Genomic DNA, 19,636 nt, shown 5'->3' on the forward strand with positions numbered 1-19,636 from the left:
TGGCAACAATGGAGTCTGTAATTCAGCAATAATGCTGGAATGTTGGTTAACAACATTATTTACAGAAGGCCCTGTAGGATAGACTAAGAAATCATGAGTTATTATGTTATTGTATTAATAATTTAAGTTTTTCAGACAATTGAAGAAGCAGTGAATAAAGTATAGTTCAATCAGTATAAAGAGGAAGGTAATATTGAGTGCCTGCCGAGAGCCAGGAAGTATGCTGAACCTTCAACACACTATAGTAAATGAAATAGGCCCGACCCAAAAGGACAGGTGTTGCATGTAAATGAGGTACCTAGAACAGGCACATTTATAGAGACGGAAAGTTTAATAGAGCTTACCAGGGGCTGAGGTGAAGGGGAAAATCTGAAGTGATTGTTTAATGGGTACAGTGTTTCTGTTTGGGATGATGAAAAAGCTCTGGAAATGGAGAGTGGTCGTATTGCACAGTATTGTAAACGTACTTAATGCCAATGAATTGCACCCTTAAGAATGGTTAAAATGGTAAATTTTATATTACATATATTTTATCACAATTGAAAGGAAGAAGAAGAAAGATGGGTTAGGAACTGAAGGAAAGAAAGGCTAAGAAGATAAGGAAATCTCAGAATACCTAAAGATTATGGGCAATGAGTTGGGGGAAGGAGAGTGATCACAGATGGAGAAAGGTTTCAAAGTAAGAGGATGTGGAATAAATCTTTGAAGTGTATGAATAGCAAATTGAGAGAATGGCCGTCTGATTGTCTCTGCTTTCTCAGTGAAGTTACCTTTCTGAGGGTCTGAGGTGAGGGGGAAGGTTCAGGGGTATCATAAAGGTTTAGCACCATTACTGTACTGAATAAAATGGTATCTGAGGAAGAAGTTGCCAAAATATGTCACAGATTTAGCTGAGGCTAGAAATCATAAATTAGTCACAAAGCTAATAATTTCTTCTATTAATTGTATTAAGCAATACTTAGGAGTTCTGAAGCAAAAGCAAATTTTTTTTTTTAAGTGGCTAGGTTGATCCAACTTTGGTGACTGTGAGTCCTTTGGTAAAGAATGATGGAATGAGGAAAAAAGCTAGGTAGATTTTGTTGAAAGGAGTTTCCAGAAATGAAATGAAGAACAGGAGGGGCAATCATGGAAAACAGAAACTCATCCAGTGAGATACTTGTCATAATGTCCAATACTGGGCTTATACCACTCAAGGATTCTAAACACTGAAGCTATATTCAGGAGATTGAATACTCAGAAGTTTCCAAGGGAAAAAATTACAAACACAGTATTTAATAGTTGACCTTAAACACCTGGTACCTCTTTTCTCTTCCCCTCACCTGCTTCCTCCTTCCCATCTATCCTCCTACCTTTCCTCCCTTCCCTATCTTTCTTTCCCTTCCTTTTTACTTCCTCTTATTATCTCCCTTTCTTGCTCCCTTCTTTTTCCAAGAGGCATTTAATGATTACTGTGATCATATTGAAGAAACTGACTTGGTTTTCATGCAGTTGGCCTTCCTTATTCATAGTTGTGGAGCCCACTGACACAGAGGGCTGACTGTATTCCACCATTTTAAATAAGGGACTTGAGCATCTGTGGATCTTGGTATCTGCGGAGTTCTAGGAACCAGTCCTTCATATATACCGAGGGCTAACTGTACGTTAAATTTCAGATAAGTGACCTTATTTTATTTTATAGGTTCTGGCTGATAGATTGTCGACAAATCCAGGAGTCCGTTACCTTTGCATCACAAGTGTATAGAGAAATTATTTGTGTACCATATATGGCCAAATTTGTAGTGTTTGCCAAATCACATGACCCCATTGAAGCCAGGTTGAGGTGTTTCTGCATGACTGATGATAAAGTGGATAAGACGCTTGAACAACAAGAAAACTTCGCTGAGGTGGCCAGAAGCAGGGATGTGGAGGTACTGTATTTGAAAAACCAATTTTTGTTAATATGTTGTTTATACCTTTATTAATAAATTATATTTAAAATAGTATACCATAAATAGAGCCATCAAAAAAAAAAAAGACCAGTCGACATCTTTTATTTTTTTTTATTTTTTTTTAATTTTTTTTTTATGGTACGCGGGCCTCTCACTGCTGTGGCCTCTCCCGTTGCGGAGCACAGGCTCCGGATGCGCAGGCTCACGGCCATGGCTCATGGGCCCAGCCGCTCCGCGGCATGTGGGATCTTCCCAGACCGGGGCACGAACTCGTGTCCCCTGCATCGGCAGGCGGACTCTCAACCACTGCGCCACCAGGGAAGACCACCAGTTGACATCTTGATCAGTTAGAAGGTCAAGGTCTAAAATCAGTCATTTTTAGCCAGTTTGGACCTATTCAATTGGGATAGTCTCAGTGTATGTGAGGAGGTAAAAGGACTCTTAAAAGATTATTGTGGGAAAAATTATATGTCATTGATAAATCCAAAGTATGTAAATGAATATGGCAATTTATATGTTTTTATCTTTCCTTGTTATTATTTTTTGAGGTGAATATTTATTTGATTTCTTTTTCTTTTTCTTATTATTCTTTAATAGTGAAGAAAACAGTCCAGGAAGTATATACTTTGTATAAATGTGAAAGTATGATATCCAGGGCTTTTCTACATTACTTTTTCTTATTTCAGAATTTTCCATCATTGTGGGCCTTTGGGTACTGAACTCAAGTAACCTGACTCATTGTGATGTCAAAAAGAAATTTAAATTTAGGATTTAAAGATATATTGGTTTGGGAAGGTAACATGTTAGAGGATTAGAAATGAGACCATTAACATTAAATGCCACTATGCATTTGAAGATTCCCATTACTAGCAAGAAGAGGGAGTGCTGGTACATGCTTTGTCACAGATAAGACCAAATGTCAGTCAGGAGTTTAAAGATTACTGTATGCACATTTTAAGAATTTTAATATTCCAGATAATACCACCACTTCTTCATGTAAATAACAAGTAATAATTGCAGCTATTATGTTCTGTGTTGTTTTTCTCTATTTCCACCAGGTATTAGAAGGAAAACCCATCTATGTTGATTGTTTTGGCAACCTGGTGCCATTAACCAAGAGTGGCCAACATCATATATTCAGTTTTTTTGCCTTCAAAGAAAACAGACTTCCTCTCTTTGTCAAGGTAATATATACATGGAACTTTGTAATGCATTTAATTAAAGATCAAGTAAAGCTTTGACTTCCTTTAGTAGAAGAAAATATTTGCTTTTCAGTCATTTCCAGTGATTTTTTTAAACGATTTCCGTAAAATTTTCAAGTCCTATAAAACCAACCATTTTTAAAAATTTCAAATTCAACCTTAATTTTTAGTCATAGACTATGTTTAAGGCTAAGAATGAGGGACAAATAGCCAATTCATTAATTAGAAAAACTGGCCATTCTTTTCCAAATTTTAAGGGAAGTCTCTCTCTCTCTCTCTCTTTTTTTTTTTTACTATTATTTCTTTTAAATATTTGTGCTTAAATTTTTAAAACATGTGATTTCACAATTGTAGAGACCAAAAGAGTTCTTAGTGACAAATTTTTGTCATAAAAACTCTCAAAAGACCCAGGATCTCACTTAATCTATTAAGAGATTATCCCAGATAGAGCTGTAGACTGGATATACTTTCATAAATTCATTCAACAAACATTTATGGAGACACTTCAGTGTACCATAAATTTGTTGTCACTCTTTAGGAATATTAATCCACGTTAGGAATTTGACAGTAACATATACAAGTTTTATCCTAGATTCCCAGTTCTAAAGAGGGACAAAAATGGATATGATTGAGAGATTTGTGAAATTGAAGTAATAATTCTATTTAAGTTTTAATAAGTCTGTTAAGTTTTCTCAAGGTCTCTACTACAGGCTTTCATTGTGCCATTTCTGGTTCAGTTGTTTTGCCTGATTAAAGAAAGGCTCTTACAGATCACACATTAAGCACTAACTGCTGAGGGGCAATGGATCCATTTAACACAAACAGCTGTATAATTGTGCTAATATTTGATATTATTGATGTGCAAAAGTCATTTTATAACCAACACAATACAAAAATAGGAAATTGACTTAAATAAACATTTTTCCAAGCAAGATATACAAAGGGCCAATAAGCACATGAAAATATGCTCAAAAGCTTAAGTAAATTCAAACTAAAACCACAGTGAGATCCCACTCCATACCCATTAGGTTGGCTATTATCAAAAACAAACAGACAAATAAACAGAAAATAACAAATGTTGGTAAGGATGTGGAGAAATTGGGATCCTGATGCATTGATTGCTGGTGGGAATGTAAAATGGTGCAGCCACTGTGGAAAGCAGTATGGCAGTTCCTCAAAAAGTTAAACATAGAATTAGCATATGATCCAGCAATTCCTGAAGAATTGAAAGCAGGGACTCAGTTACTTGCAATGTTCATAGCAGCATCTTCCCAGTAGTCAAAAGGTGGAAACATCCCAAACACCCATCCACAGATGAATGGATAAACAAAATGTGGTATATGCATACAATGGAATATTATTCAGCCTTAAAATGAGTGAAATTAGCTCAACAGACACAAAAGACAAATATTGTATGTTCCCACTTATATGAGGTACCTAGAGTAGTCAAATGAAGAGTCAGAAAATAGAATGGTGGTTACCAGGGGATCGGGGAAGGAAGGAATGGGAAGTTAATGGAAACGGTTTCAGTTTGTGAAGGTGAAAACATTCTGAAGATTCATGGTGGTAATAGTTATACAACAGTGTGAATGTACTTAATGCTACTAAACTGTGAATGTAAAAATGGTTGAAATGTTTTATGTATAATTTAACACAAATTTTTAAAAAGAACGAAATTCTGATATATGTTGCAACGTGAATGTATAACTCTACCTATACAAGGCACATAGAAGGGGCAAATTTATAGCAACAGAAGGTTAAATAGAGGTTACTAGGTGCTGGGGGAGGAGTAGAACGGGGAATTACTGCTTAATGGGTACAGAGTTGCTGTTTGGGATGATGGAAAATTCTGCATAGTAGTGATGATTGCACAACTTTGTGATTGTGCTTCATGACACTGAATTGTATGCTTGAAAATGGTAAGTGTATAAACGAAAATGGTAAATTTTATGTTATGTATATTTTACCACATTTTTTTAAGCTAAATGATTTTTTTAACCATTCTAAATGATAATAGGAAAGGGAAAAAGGAACACCTCCAAATCCTTATTTAGCATTATCTAATGATTTTTCCTGATTCTTTTGAGTATCATCTCATTAAAATAAATAGTGTGCATCATATGGATGAAGCATGTATGTCTTTCTTGTTCAAGGTACGTGATACAACTCAGGAACCTTGTGGACGACTATCATTTATGAAAGAGCCAAAATCTACAAGAGGCCTGGTGCATCAAGCTATTTGCAACTTAAACATCACTCTGCCAATTTATGCGAAGGTATTGTAATCTGCTGTAGTGCAATGCAGGGAGTATAGGATTTGATTTTCAAATTCTTTAAAATAAATAAAAGCAAAGACACTGAATGCAACCATATATAACAGTCATTTTTGATACCCTGTCCAATTTATTATTTTCCATTTAAGTAAGGGAAAAAGTAGCTCTACCTTATTTCACATTAAATTCACTTTGATGGAAAATTTTCTGTAAATACATATTGGATATGGAAGAGAGAAAATTCAAATTTAAGATGTAATTTTTTGGACTAATTTTTAAAAATTAAATAATTCACTTTGCCTTTCTTATTGTTTTTATGTGCCCTCCTGGCACCATACTAGTACATTTCACCCTACCAAAACTTTATGAGTCTATTAGCTTCAGTTTACTACCAGTTCACAGGTGGATTATGTATTAAGAAATTCAGAGCAACAACAGGATATTTTACCTTGTTGCTAAAATAATTATTTGTTCATCTTGTAACCTATGCTGTTTTAGGAGCATCAAATTAATTTTTCAACTATTTTAACATGATTAGTGTATAAAATACTCGCATGTTATAGGAGTAGATTTGAAACATTGTTGAAAGGAAAATTCATTAATTCTTGACCCAAATCTACCTACAGGTATTACTTTCTAGTCAAACCTCTCCCCATTATAGAATTCTTTGATTACTCTGATCAAATCAAAGAAGGCAAGGGGGATGAATTAAATGTTGGGGAGAACTTTATTTATTATTTAAAAAAATTTAACCAGTATCCCTTTCCTTTTAATGGAAAGCTCCCACATGGCAATTTACAGGAGGTTATAGCAAGTTATCAGTGTGAATTTTAGAGGTTGGGAAGTGGGGTGAGTAGTGGCAGGTGAGACCTGGAGGAGAGGTAGAAGTATATTTAAAATCCTAAATCTTGACCCTGCAAAACAAAACATTTCCTATACTTCTTTTTATTCACCACAGTATATTTTTCTTACTTAATTATTCTTATAAATTAGAGATCAGTCACATAGAGATAAGCATGTAGTGTCATGCTTAACATTGTAAATTCTTATTAAATGATAAAAATTAAATGAAATACCAGTATCTGTTTACATAAATTTACATATTATTACAAGAATTAGAATACAGTAGAATAGGTATATTGATCCAGTGAGTGTACTGTAATTGCGCTCCAATGGTACAGAATGTACTTTGGAGTTTGTAGTGCTGATCACTTTTGAGTCACTGAAGCAGAATACTAAATAAGAACCACAAAGAAATATGTACTGCTGGGGCGATCCACCTAAGTGATAAGTAAAGATGAATGAGCTTTGTCTCTGATTTCAATGAGCTTTCAATGTGCTATAAAAGAAAGCATTTAGTTTATTATTACTTTTTATTTCTAAGTCAAGATGTATCAGGCACAGTTATTAATGCTGTGATGTTCCAGGACAACTTTCCATTTAGTAACTCAAAACAAAAGAAAAAATTGCCAAACAGTGTATAGTTCAGATATATTTTAGAACTTAGTAGCTCTTTATTATAATAGAACTCCTAAATATTGCCTGTGTATTGAAAATATTTTCACCATATGTTTATTTGTGGATTTTAACATTTTTAGCCAATATCTGTAATGGCTGAGATATTGTCATCACCATTTCTGTAGACATATGCCATCAAATCCATTAAATGTCAAACTTTGAGGCTGCTGGTAACCAAGCATCTGAAATTAGTATATTTATAATTTTAGTTCTTTTGTCTAGTAGATTGGTCTATTTATAATCTTGGTTCTTTTGTCTCTTGAATCTACAGACATTTGCATATAAATCAATCTTCTTTAATTTTTGTGCTTGTTTTCTGTACACTGTTAGTAAGAAAAAATACAAGTATGCTGACGTATGCTTACCTATTGATATCTGTTGTCAGGGTATTTAGTCTTGTCTTTTCTTCTAAATACTCTCTACTCTTCCTGCTCTCTTTTTTCCATCTTGCATGGCATCTTGGGGCGGCAAGGAATCAGAGTCAGATCAAGAACAGGAGGAAGAGGTAATTGTGTGGCATTGTCACTTGTTAATGGCTGTGTTATTGCTATAACCACTGATAAGAGCACATGGTTACCTGTGTCTTAGAAGGGTTACACCATTGTCCTTAGTAATTAAAGGGTCATGATCTTACTTAACCTCTCTGAGCCTGTTTTCTCATCTTATGGACTGATTTCAGAGGACAGTAAAATTTCCCTATAAATTGTTACCTGTCTTTATGCAACAATATAGATTTCTCTACCAACAGCTGAAGACCAAAACCATTATCTCAGTGGTTCTCAAAGGTTGGTCGGGAGACGCCTGGAGGTCAAAACTCTTTCCTTAATAGTACTGAGACATTATTTGCCTTTTAGCTCCCATATCCTCACAAGCTACATAGGAGTCTTCCAGAGGCTCCATTACATGTGATGACATCATCACCCTGACACTCTGGAATGTGTGATTGTGTATACTTGGGTTCTTGTATATTCTCAGCTTTCATTTGTAATACAGATATTTATTTATATATGTTAAACATAAACAGAAGTTCTTCAGACTCCTCAGTATTTTTTTAGGAGTGTAAAGGTGGGTTAATAACAAAAAGTTTGAGAACCACTGAAATACAAAACTTTAAGGAGCATATAGTTCATCCATTTGATTATACTAATATTATAATGCAGAACTCTACATGTAATGAGCACTTCTTATAAGGTAGATTCTTTACTAAGTGCTCCACATACCCCACAAACACTGATCTCACAATCACCCTATGAGCTGTGTGCTATCATATCATAGATGATATGTGACAGATGAAGAAAATGAGCCTTAGAGAGGTTACCTTGAATAAATAGCCATTTGAATTATACCTACTTCGATAGTCAAAGCAAGTATGTGTTTGTTTCCCTTATAAAGGTCTGAAAATGCCCAAACATTATCATAGAAATGAAAGAAATCATTGGAAAAGTCCTTACACTTAACTGATTAACATATTGCTTCCTCTTTCTAAGATAGACAAATGGAATTGTTATTCGTTGCACGTAAATGTTGTCAAATATACTAATTTTACTTTTTAATGTTGTTCTGTTGGATTTAAACTAGAAAACCATAAAGAAAAACATAAAAAACACCCTTGTACTCACCAGCTTAAAATGTAAGGCCTTATCAGTTCATAGACTGCCCCTGAATTCACTTCTTTACTGATACCCAGGCAGTGGGGCAGGATGAGAGGGGTGATTATAGACTCATTGTCCTGCTATGTCTAACCAGATACACAATAAACTTACGACAAGACTGAAGTCATTTTTTTCCCTCAAATGTGCAGTCACTCTTTGTCTCTCATATTCAATTTCCTTTCTGTAGTTGGTGACTCGATCCCCAAGGTGTTCAAAATGATACGTGCATACCTTGTTGAAAGAGCAACACAATTATGAAACCAACTTTGCTATGTTCAAATGAGTTCTTCCATTAGGCTTATGATTTTTCTAATGAGTATTTTCAGGAACTATTCAGGGCGACAGATCCAGTTTGTATTCTTTTCAGGATTTGGAATTCTGGCTTATAACTAATAATGAAACTACTTCTGTAGAATGTAACACCCTGGCATGCTGTTTGTTCTTTCCTTTCTCTCAACTAAATTGATACCTACTGATTAAAACCTACTTCACTTTTTTCCTGGCCTTTTCCATAATATGTATTTCTAACGTCAAACATACCTGCATCATACCTTCCCAGGAGTATATTAGAAAGGACTTTCCACCCATAGTGTCTAGAAAGGAGATTTGTTTTTGCAAAGTTAGGATAAGAATCAGAGACTCTAGGGAAGACCGGTAGCAAATTACTCTGACCTTCCTCTAGCTTATGGCATTTCCCAGGTATATAAAATAGGAGCTTACTATACACATCAGGGACTGTGAGGCAAGATGCTATTTGTAACCATTCAATTTATGTATGTTTTCTTTCAGATCGATATGACATCAGAAAAAAGTAAGATTTTAAATAAAATTGAGTTTTGTTTGAAAGCTGGCTACAATAAAGAAAAGCATGAATCAAGATGCAAGCTAGTTGCCATTACTAACCACTATAATAATTATGTTTTTATATTATCCTTATTAATCATTAATATTCATTTAGAAAAGCAGCTTGACCAGTTAAATTATGAATATATCTAATTTGCGAGCTAATTAGCAGTAAAATGCAATGATTATTCATCTAAGCATTCACTTTCTTTTAGCTCCCTGTTAACCCTGCTATTGCTGTTATGCTTGTTTAGAAACCTACCCTACCGTTTTTGTCCATTTGTTAGCATAATATTGTCATCTCATTTTTTTTAAGCTCTGATGTGGCAGTATCACTTTTTATATCAAGCAACAACTGACATCAGTAGAGAGCTCATTATTTATGTAGGCTACACCTGCAAAAGTGATACTGTCTTAATAGTTTTCAGCTAAAGCTAACTCTCCCCTCACCCCACCCCGACCCCTACCCCTTGCACCTCTTACTGTGGTGAAGTATAACTGACTTTTCTAGGGCTGAGGTCTAATGGACTTTTGTGAAAACTTTCTGAAAAAAATAAGAACCAGAGAAGCAAAAATTAAAACCTCCTGGATGAAATTATTAATCACAACAGTATGTCGTAATAATGCTAATTTTAAGTAATGATTCAAAGCCTAAACGTAATCTAGTACAAAGAGAACTGGTCTTTACAGACTTTGAGAGAGCTATCTTAGAGTTCATTTCAGGTTTGTAACATTCAATTAAATTTTTAGTTTGTTGGACTGTTTCTGGTGACTCTAGCTTCTTATGTGGAAGAAGTTGAGTTTTTCAGGTTTCCTTCTTGCTTTTATGCCCCAAATGCTCTAGAAAAAATCTAATTTTTAATGTTTATTCATTTTAAGATTTATTTTGATTCACTGTATTTCAGGGTGCTATTCCCAAAAGGAGAAAACTTAGAACCATGTTTAGTATGGTCATCAGGCCCTATGCAATAATCTTCAGGCTTTTTTTTTTCCCCCTTCTTTTGAAGTCCTAGCACAATGTAATTTACTGCTAAGTTATTGAAATACTTTTAAATGAGGGTCTCCTTACCCTCATGTTAAATCATTATTCAGGACTAGAATATTTGAAATTCTGGATGTTTTCATTGTTTTATATCTGAACAAATCTATTGATATAGATTAGTTTAATATATCTTTGTATTTGCATTTCATGTAGTATAGCTCCTCAACATATACTGATTCTCTCAAGAGAAGGCATTTATGTTTATAAAAAATTTACATTATCATTGCCTTCATTAATTCCTTTTTTTTTTTTTTTTTTTTTTGCGGTACGCGGGCCTCTCACTGTTGTGGCCTCTCCCATTGGGGAGCACAGGCTCCGGACGTGCAGGCTCAACGGCCATGGCTCACGGGTCTAGCCGCTCCACGGCATGTGGGATCTTCCCGGATCGGGGCACAAACCCGTGTCCCCTGCATCGGCAGGCGGACTCTCAACCACTGTGCCACCAGGGAAGCCCAATTCCTTTTTTTAAAGAGATTTTATTATCCCACTTTCTTCTCTGGGACTATTATGTTTATTTAAATGGGCCTTTGTTCCTTGGATACAAGCTAGTAGGAATTAAAAATTCATCCATCTGGCTCAATCATTTTAAAAAAGTTACTATATTGCTATAATGTCATAGATCCTCCTGAATGACTCCCAGGTATTGTGACTGCTTTAAAAGTTTCAAATATAGACTCATGTTTGGCTTTCTTTTAGTATAAAGACAATCATAAAATAATCTTCAACCAGGCATGAAATAATCTCCAAAGGAGGGCTCTGTTGAAAGGACTCTTTCCTAAGGTCTTTTCATGAGTAAATCCTAAAAGAGTTTGTTTTTCCCCTTGCCTTTAATGGATGCAAGCCCCAACTACCTACGCCTTAAACATACTGCATCGAGCATCTTGTATGTGGACTTTTAGGGAAGTAAATACGCTTCACCACAGTAATGTTTTCCATATTTGTTCTAATTTCTTACCATTCTCCTGCCTGCACATTTCAGCAAGGCCACCTCTCCCACCAGTTTTATTCCACCTTTGCTTTGCATGGAAATAACTTGGCTTACATAAACTGTGCGTGTGTCCTGTGTGACTGTCTCTGATTTGGGTTGCCATGCATCACATTTTAACTTTGGACTCACATATAAGTTTAATCACAGTCGTTGTTTTTGTTGTTTTTCTTTCCTTTCCTTTCTTTCCCTCCTTGGTCTGTCCATTACGTGTCTAAACAAGGAGGTTGCTCCAAGGAAAGGACCATGCCTCTCAGCACAAGACTGTTTGTTTTGTTGTTAGTGTGAATTTCCCTTAGATGAAATGCCGGTTTGCAGCTGATTCAGATATATTTTATATAGTCATTGTATATTGGCAGAACTAAACATACTGAATTCCAGATTTTTGTATGATTAAATAATGTCTATGCATCACTAGACGATATTCTGAGTTTGCTACTACTGGCTTTCTCCTAGAGGAAATCAACTTTCTGCAATTTCTAATGCTTTTTTCCTTTTTTTCCCATGTTCATCTTTTTTCAACATTGATCTGTAACATCTGAACAATCTTGAGATATCTCTGTGTAATTTCACTGCGTTCGTTCTTTGTTTTGTGTGTCTTGATTATTTGTTACAGTTTTGTTGTATGTGTGGATGTGCTACAAGTGAGAAAATTAAGCAAGTTATTTCCTGCTCATTTTTCCTTTTCAGTTTTTTTTCCGTTAGCCTTGCTTTGCTTTTGTATCCTGAGACCTTGTGGATCCACCATTCCCAGCCCATTTTTGTTGTTCCACCCGCCACGACAGGAAAAGACACTGTGTCGTTTCAGTCCTGATTACATTTGCCAATATCTTTTTTGATTTCCATTTTACTTTCAATGTTTTTTCATTCACATCAAAGATGATGAGACAGAATCTACAGAAACATCTGTCCTGAAAAGTCACCTGGTTAATGAAGTTCCTGTCCTAGCAAGTCCGGACTTGCTCTCTGAAGTTTCTGAGATGAAACAAGATTTGATCAAAATGACTGCCATCTTGACAACAGATGGATCTGATAGGGCAGGTCCCCTGAAAGTGAAGGAGCTGGTGAAGGCTGCTGAGGAAGAGCCAGGGGAGCCTTTTGAAATTGTTGAAAGAGTTAAAGAGGACTTAGAGAAGGTGAACAAAATCCTGAGAAGTGGAACCTGCATGAGAGATGAAGACAGTGTGCCAAGGTCTCAGCCAGAGAGAGAATTAGTAGAAGAGGAATGGGTTATTGTCAGTGATGAGGAAATAGAGGAGGCTAAGCAAAAAGCATCTTTAGAAATCACCGAATACCCATGTGCAGAAGTTAGAATAGAGAAAGAGACCAAAGTAAAAGTAGAGAAAGACTCAACAGGGCTAGTGAACTACCTTACTGAGGATCTAAATTCCTACGTGTCTCCTCATAAAGAGCCACCACAGACAGTGCAAGATCTGGCAGGGGAGAAACATGAGGCTCTGGGTCCTTGCAGGAGCTCTGAAAGCAAAGGGAAAGATAAAGAAGCATCTTCAGAGGAGACACAGAGTACACAGAAACAGCCCAAACCAAGCCTGGCCATAAAGAAGCCAGTGAGAAGGAAATTAAAAGAAAAACAAAAACAAAAAGAGGATAGTTCACAAGCTAGTGCAGAAAAAACTGAACTTAAAAAAGGTAGTTCAGAAGAGTCATTAGATGAGGACCCAGGTTTAGCCCCCGAGCCTCTTCCCCCTGTAAAAGTTACGTCACCTTTGATAGAAGAAACTCCCATTGGTTCCATAAAAGACAAGGTGAAGGCCCTTCAAAAACGAGTGGAAGATGAACAGAAAGGGCGAAGCAAGTTGCCTGTCAGAGTCAAAGGCAAAGAAGATGTACCAAAAAAGATAACACAAAGGACACATCTAGCTGCATCCCCCTCTCTGAAGTCCGAGAGACATGCGCCAGTGTCACCCTCCTTGAAAACAGAAAGACACTCTTCTCTTTCCTCTTCTGCAAAAACTGAGAGACACCCTCCAGTATCACCAGTGAGTAAAACCGAGAAACACTCACCCTTGTCACCCTCCGCAAAAACTGAAAAGCACTCACCTGTGTCATCATCAAGTAAAACTGAGAAACACTCACCCTTGTCACCCTCCGCAAAAACTGAAAGACACTCCCCTGTATCCTCCTCTACAAAAACAGAAAGACACCCACCTGTTTTGCCTTCAGGTAAGACAGACAAACGCCCACCCAGCTCGCCCTCTGGGAGAACAGAGAAACATCCACCAGTGTCACCTGGCAGAATAGAGAAACGCTTGCTTGTATCACCAGCTGGAAGAATGGAAAAGCATTCCCCTGTCTCAACCTCTGGGAAAACTGAGAAGCACCTGCCTGTGTCACCTTCTGGGAAAACAGACAAGCAACCACCTGTCTCCCCCACCTCAAAAACAGAAAGAATCGAGGAGACAATGTCTGTTCGGGAGTTGATGAAAGCTTTCCAGTCAGGTCAGGACCCATCTAAACATAAGACTGGACTCTTTGAGCACAAATCAGCAAAACCAAAACAGCCACAAGAAAAAAGCAAAGTTCGGGTAGAAAAAGAAAAGGGGCAGATAGTAACCCCGAGAGAAACGCAGAAAACAGAGAGTCAGACAATCAAACGAGGCCCGAGATTCCTGGTCACGGGACCTTCAGAATCCAGAAGAGCAGTCCGTGCTTCCTCCGTAGGGTTAAAGAGAGAAGACGTAGCTGAAGAAAAGGAGAAAGCGGTCAACCACAAAACACCTGAACCTGTTCAGCCAGCACCTGAAGAAGAAAGCCATAAAGATAGTGAAGTCCCCAAAGAAAAGCTGGCTGATGAACAGGGAGACATGGATCTCCAGATCAGCCCAGACAGGAAAACCTCCACTGACTTTTCTGATGTCATTAAGCAGGAACTGGAAGACAATGACAAATACCAACAGTTCCGCCTGAGTGAAGAGACTGAGAAGGCGCAGCTTCACTTAGACCAAGTGCTCACTAGTCCTTTCAACACAACATTCCCACTAGATTACATGAAAGATGAGTTCCTCCCAGCCCTGTCTTTACAGAGTGGTGCCTTACATGGCAGTTCTGAAAGCCTGAAGCAGGAGGGGGTAGCAGGTTCTCCATGTGGCAGCCTGATGGAAGGGACCCCTCAGATTAGTTCAGAAGAAAGCTATAAGCATGAGGGCCTAGCAGAGACCCCTGAGACAAGCCCAGAAAGCCTTTCTTTCTCACCAAAGAAAAGGGAGGAGCAAATTGGGGAAACAAAGGAAACTACCAAGTTAAAAACACCACCAGAAATTCATTCCGAAAAAGGACATCCCTCAACCAAAGACATTACTGATGGTTCTGAAGGGCAAGATGCTGCAGTCACGGGGGGCACAGAGCCCTCTGCTGAGTGTTTGCTGAAGGAGGTCACCCTAGACCCTTCCAAAGACACGTGCCCCCCACAAGAAGGTGACGGCCTTGGCAGTCAAGGTGTATCATTAGCAAAAGAAACATCCGAAGGACTGACTGAGGAAGTGTCCTGTGATGAAGGTCCACTTAAATATGTTAGTTCAGCCCATGAGACACAAACTGATACTGAAGCTCAGGAATCCATAGCCACCAAGCCCTCAGATGAGACAAAGGCCTTGCCTCTGCTCGATGCTGCTGTAAAGACAGGTCCAAGGGCTGAATCAAAGCCCCAGGGAGTCATTAGAAGTCCCCAAGGGTTAGAACTTGCACTCCCTAACCGTGATAGTGAGGTCCTCAGCCCTGGGGCTGATGAATCCTTCACAGTGAGCCACAAAGACTCCCTGGAAGCCAGCCCAGTGCTGGAGGATAACTCCTCACACAAAACTCCGGATTCTCTGGAACCGAGTCCTCTGAAAGAATCCCCTTGCCATGATTCTCTTGAAAGCAGCCCTGTTGAACCAAAGATGAAGGCTGGAATTCTGCCGAGTCACTTTCCTCTTCCTTCAGCTGTTGCCAAAACAGAACTCTTCACGGAAGTGGCCTCTATGCGGTCCCGGCTGCTCCGAGACCCGGACGGCAGTGCTGAGGATGACAGCCTTGAGCAGACGTCACTCATGGAGAGCTCAGGGAAGAGCCCCCTTTCCCCTGACACCCCCAGCTCCGAAGAAGTTAGCTATGAGGTCACACCCAAAACTACAGATGCAGGCACCCCAAAACCAGCTGTGATTCCTGAATGTGCAGAGGAGGATGACTCAGAAAATGGGGAGAGAAAGAGGTTCACACCTGAAGAGGAAATGTTTAAAATGGTAACCAAAATCAAAATGTTTGATGAACTTGAACAAGAAGCAAAGCAGAAAAGGGACTACAAAAGAGAACCCAAGCAAGAAGAATCTTCTTCATCCTCTGATGCAGATGTTGAGTGTTCAGCAGACATGGATGAAACAAAACACACGGAGAGTGTAGAGGATGAAAGCGATGTCCCTGTGGTTGTAACATCAGAGGGCAGAAAGGCTTCTTCCTCCTCAGAAAGTGAACCTGAGTTGACACAGCTGGAAAAAGGTGATGACTCAGGCCTCTTATCAGAGCCAGTTATTCAAGTGCAACCCCCTTCCCCACTTCCATCCAGCATAGACTCAAATTCCAGTCCTGAAGAAGTACAATTCCAGCCTGTCGTTTCCAAACAATATACTTTTAAGATGAGTGAAGATACTCAGGAAGATTCAGGTAAATCAGAGGAAGAAAAAGATCGTGAATCTCATTTACCTGAAGACAGTTATACTATTTCTACTGATGGCCCAGAGATGTCTTATGATGATCTAAACAGAGATGCTGATCAACAAAAAATTTGTGATGACCATGGGTATGAAGCAGGGAGTCCCAGTGGCTCAGCCACCCCAGTCTCTTCAGGTCTCCGCAGTTCCACTGGTGATGACGTCAGTGAGCAGCTAGTTATCCATAAGGAATCATTAGCTCTCCAAGACACTGCTGAAAAAGATGCAGAAGAAGAGCTTGATGTTTCTGGAGTCAAATCTCCACAAGTAGATTGCCCCAGTGAAAGCTCTTCATCTTTGTCCTCTTTGCATCATTGTCCAGCATCTGAAGCAAAAGAATTAGATGAAGACACAGTCTCTACATCTTCTGCTACAAAAATGGAGGTCACAAAACCTGCCCAAGCTTTTGAGAGCTTACCGGAGGACTGGTCCACTCGAGACCCATCCATTACTACTCAAACTGATAGATCGTCCTTGGATGTTCCAGTATCTGACCCAGCGGACACTGATGAAATCTCTGACCCTCAAATCATAAGCCCTTATGAAAATGTTCCTTCCCAATCTTTTTTCTCTAGTGAAGAAAGCAAAACCCAAACAGATACAAGACACACAAGTTTTCACTCTTCTGAAGTGTATTCTGTTACCATCACATCCTCCACTGAAGACGTAGAAGTGACAAGCTCCTCTGGAAGAACTGTTTCAAGTGAAGAATCTAATTTTGAGGACCAGAACCTGGACATAGGACCCAAACAAGAAAGTACCTTGGGCGAAATGCAGTCGGATAGAGCCTCCTCATCTTTAGAGCCAACTGTACCAAGTACATCAACAGTTGCTGGTGAACAGAGAAGCAAAGTCATCATCACAAAAACTGATGTGGATTCTGATTCCTGGAGTGAAATCCGTGAGGATGATGAAGCCTTTGAGGCTCGAGTGAAAGAGGAAGAACAGAAGATATTTGGTTTGATGGTAGACAGACAATCGCAGGGTACCACCCCTGACACCACTCCTGCTAGGACCCCAACTGAAGAGGGGACCCCAACCAGTGAGCAAAATCCATTTCTCTTTCAGGAAGGAAAATTGTTTGAGATGACCCGAAGTGGTGCCATTGATATGACCAAAAGGTCCTATGCAGATGAAAGTTTTCACTTTTTCCAAATTGGGCAAGAATCCAGGGAAGAGACTCTCTCTGAAGACATGAGAGAGGGGGGTACTGGTGCTGAGCCTCTACAGCTGGAGACATCAGCTGAGTCATTAGCACTCTTAGAATCGAAAGAAACAGTGGATGATGAAGCAGAGCTACTCCCAGATGACCTGAGTGAGGAAGTAGAAGAAATACACGCTTCAGATGCTCCACTTAACTCCCAAATGGGGATTTCAGCCTCCATTGAAACATCAGTGAAAGAGGCAACTTCTTCGGGAGCTGAGGACCTCCCCGCCATGGGAATGGGTGACACACCTCCCCTGTCCAGTGTGAAGCAGACAGCTTGCCCCGACTCCCCTAAACCAGTTGGACAAGTTCAGTTAGATTTTTCCACTGTCACTAGGTCTGTATATGCAGATCGGGGTGATGATTCTCCCGATTCATCCCCAGAGGAACAGAAATCAGTCATTGAAATCCCTACTGCACCCATGGAGAATGTGCCTTCTACTGAAAGCAGATCCAAAATCCCTGTAAGGACTATACCCACTTCAACCCCAGCACCTCCATCTGTGGAGTATGAGAGCTCCCTTTCTGAAGATTTTCTACCCAGCCTGAATGAGGAAAGTAAAGAGGATGAAACAAAACCAAAGTCTAAAATCCCCACGAAAGTGCCCGTCCAAAGAGTCGAGCAGCAGCCTTCGCATCTAGACCTGTCTCTACAGAAAACAGAGCCTCCTCAGGGACAGGACATGACAAGCAGAGAGCCAAGTAATAGAAGCAAACCTGAATCTGATGCCAGTTTGGACGCAAAGACCAAATGTCCAGTAAAAACTAGAAGTTACATTGAGACAGAAACAGAAAGCACAGAGTGGGCAGAGGAGCTTGAGTTAGAATCAGAGGAAGGGGCCACAAAACCAAAGATATTTGCATCCCGATTGCCAGTAAAGAGCAAAAGCACCACATCTTCCTGCAGGGGGCCCACGAGCCCCACAAAAGAAAATAAGGAGCATTTCTTTGACCTTTACAGGAACTCCATAGAATTCTTTGAGGAGATTAGTGATGAGGCTTCCAAGTTAGTGGATAGACTTACACAGTCAGAAAGGGAACAGGAGTTAGTTTCAGATGACGAAAGTAGTAGTGCCCTGGAAGTTTCAGTAATTGAAAATCTGCCACCTGTTGAGACCGAGAACTCAATTCCTGAGGACATCTTTGACACAAGGCCCATTTGGGATGAGTCCATTGAGACTCTGATTGAACGCATCCCTGATGAAAATGGCCATGACCATGCTGAAGGTATTTGCCAGCCACTGGGATTCCCTGTGCTACGCATGTCATAAATTTGATATAGTTTTTGTGTGTGTCTGTTTTATTTGGTGATTTGTGTCTCATTTTCTTTAAGCTTTCTGTAGTGGTTACTATGTTTGTGTAAGCCCTTTGTGTTTTGTGCTTTCTCTGTATACTCTTGTCTGTGGAAACAATCTCAAGATTGAGTAATAAGAATGCTTATGGAAAACATAAACATGATCAACAGGCAATGGGGATCTTGCCTTTTCTCTAACTGCTGCACGTGAGGCCATGCAAGCTTTGAGTTTTGTTGTTCTGATGTTCCAGGCTTAGCCTTAAATTAAGTATATGGATATATTTGGTTTTGTTTCCTATTATGAAGATTCATTGCTTTTTCTAATTACCTTTGAGTACTTTAATAAGTACTTAACAATTTTTTAATGATTAGGAAGCCATTTGCACAAGAAGATTTCACATACCATGAAATTCTAATTGTTGAGGATTTGTTTTTGATTCAGAAAGGTTGGATTTCAGATACCATTGGTAAACATTTTAAGCAAACAATCATAAGGTAAAAACATGCTTTTCATTTATGTGGCAGATGAATGGAGAATGGACTCTGATTAGATGTGGCAGACAACAAAAACTCAAACTTTGCATGATTTAAGTTGACTATGAGGGGATGATGGCTCTTTGAATTATAAAAAAAGGAAACCATGGATGGCTTTGAGAAGTAGCCTCTGGTCTTCCAATATCTCTACAATAAAGACTAGTATTCTTAAATTTGTGTTATAAAAAAATGACCATGACCTAAAATGCTGCCCATCAATTAATGGGGGTTAAAAATCAAAGGGAAAATTATAGTCTGTGGGAGTATTATATGAGCTTACTTAGTAGCAAGCAGACAGAAACTTTGCCCAAAAGACATATATACACACTAATATAACATACACATACATATACATACACTTCATTCTTCCTTCTTCCAAGGTTACCAGGACCAAGACAAACGTTGTTTCTGGCCATACTGAAAAAAGCCAGGATGGTCTGATCAACCCATGA

The 19,636-nt window shown here is 38.8% G+C and overlaps 1 protein-coding gene across 24 annotated transcripts in view; it reads left to right on the top strand.

Annotated features, from left to right (window-relative positions):
- ANK2 (ankyrin 2) overlaps window positions 1–19,636 on the top strand; it is a 710,689-nt gene that overhangs the window by 669,934 nt on the left and 21,119 nt on the right. For 19 of the 24 annotated variants that reach the window (XM_060105174.1, XM_060105137.1, XM_060105190.1 and 16 more), the window contains 5 exons: window positions 1,679–1,907; window positions 2,987–3,112; window positions 5,284–5,406; window positions 7,394–7,426; window positions 9,363–9,384. In XM_060105174.1, coding sequence (XP_059961157.1) covers window positions 1,679–1,907; window positions 2,987–3,112; window positions 5,284–5,406; window positions 7,394–7,426; window positions 9,363–9,384 — 533 coding nt within the window. Of the gene's footprint in view, window positions 1–1,678; window positions 1,908–2,986; window positions 3,113–5,283; window positions 5,407–7,393; window positions 7,427–9,362; window positions 9,385–12,322; window positions 18,584–19,636 lie in introns of all 24 variants that reach the window. The other 5 variants (XM_060105172.1, XM_060105223.1, XM_060105184.1 and 2 more) reach the window with 2 other exon arrangements.

This window comes from Mesoplodon densirostris, chromosome 1 (genome assembly GCF_025265405.1).
Source record: "Mesoplodon densirostris isolate mMesDen1 chromosome 1, mMesDen1 primary haplotype, whole genome shotgun sequence".
In the NCBI taxonomy this organism is placed as follows: domain Eukaryota; kingdom Metazoa; phylum Chordata; class Mammalia; order Artiodactyla; family Ziphiidae; genus Mesoplodon; species Mesoplodon densirostris.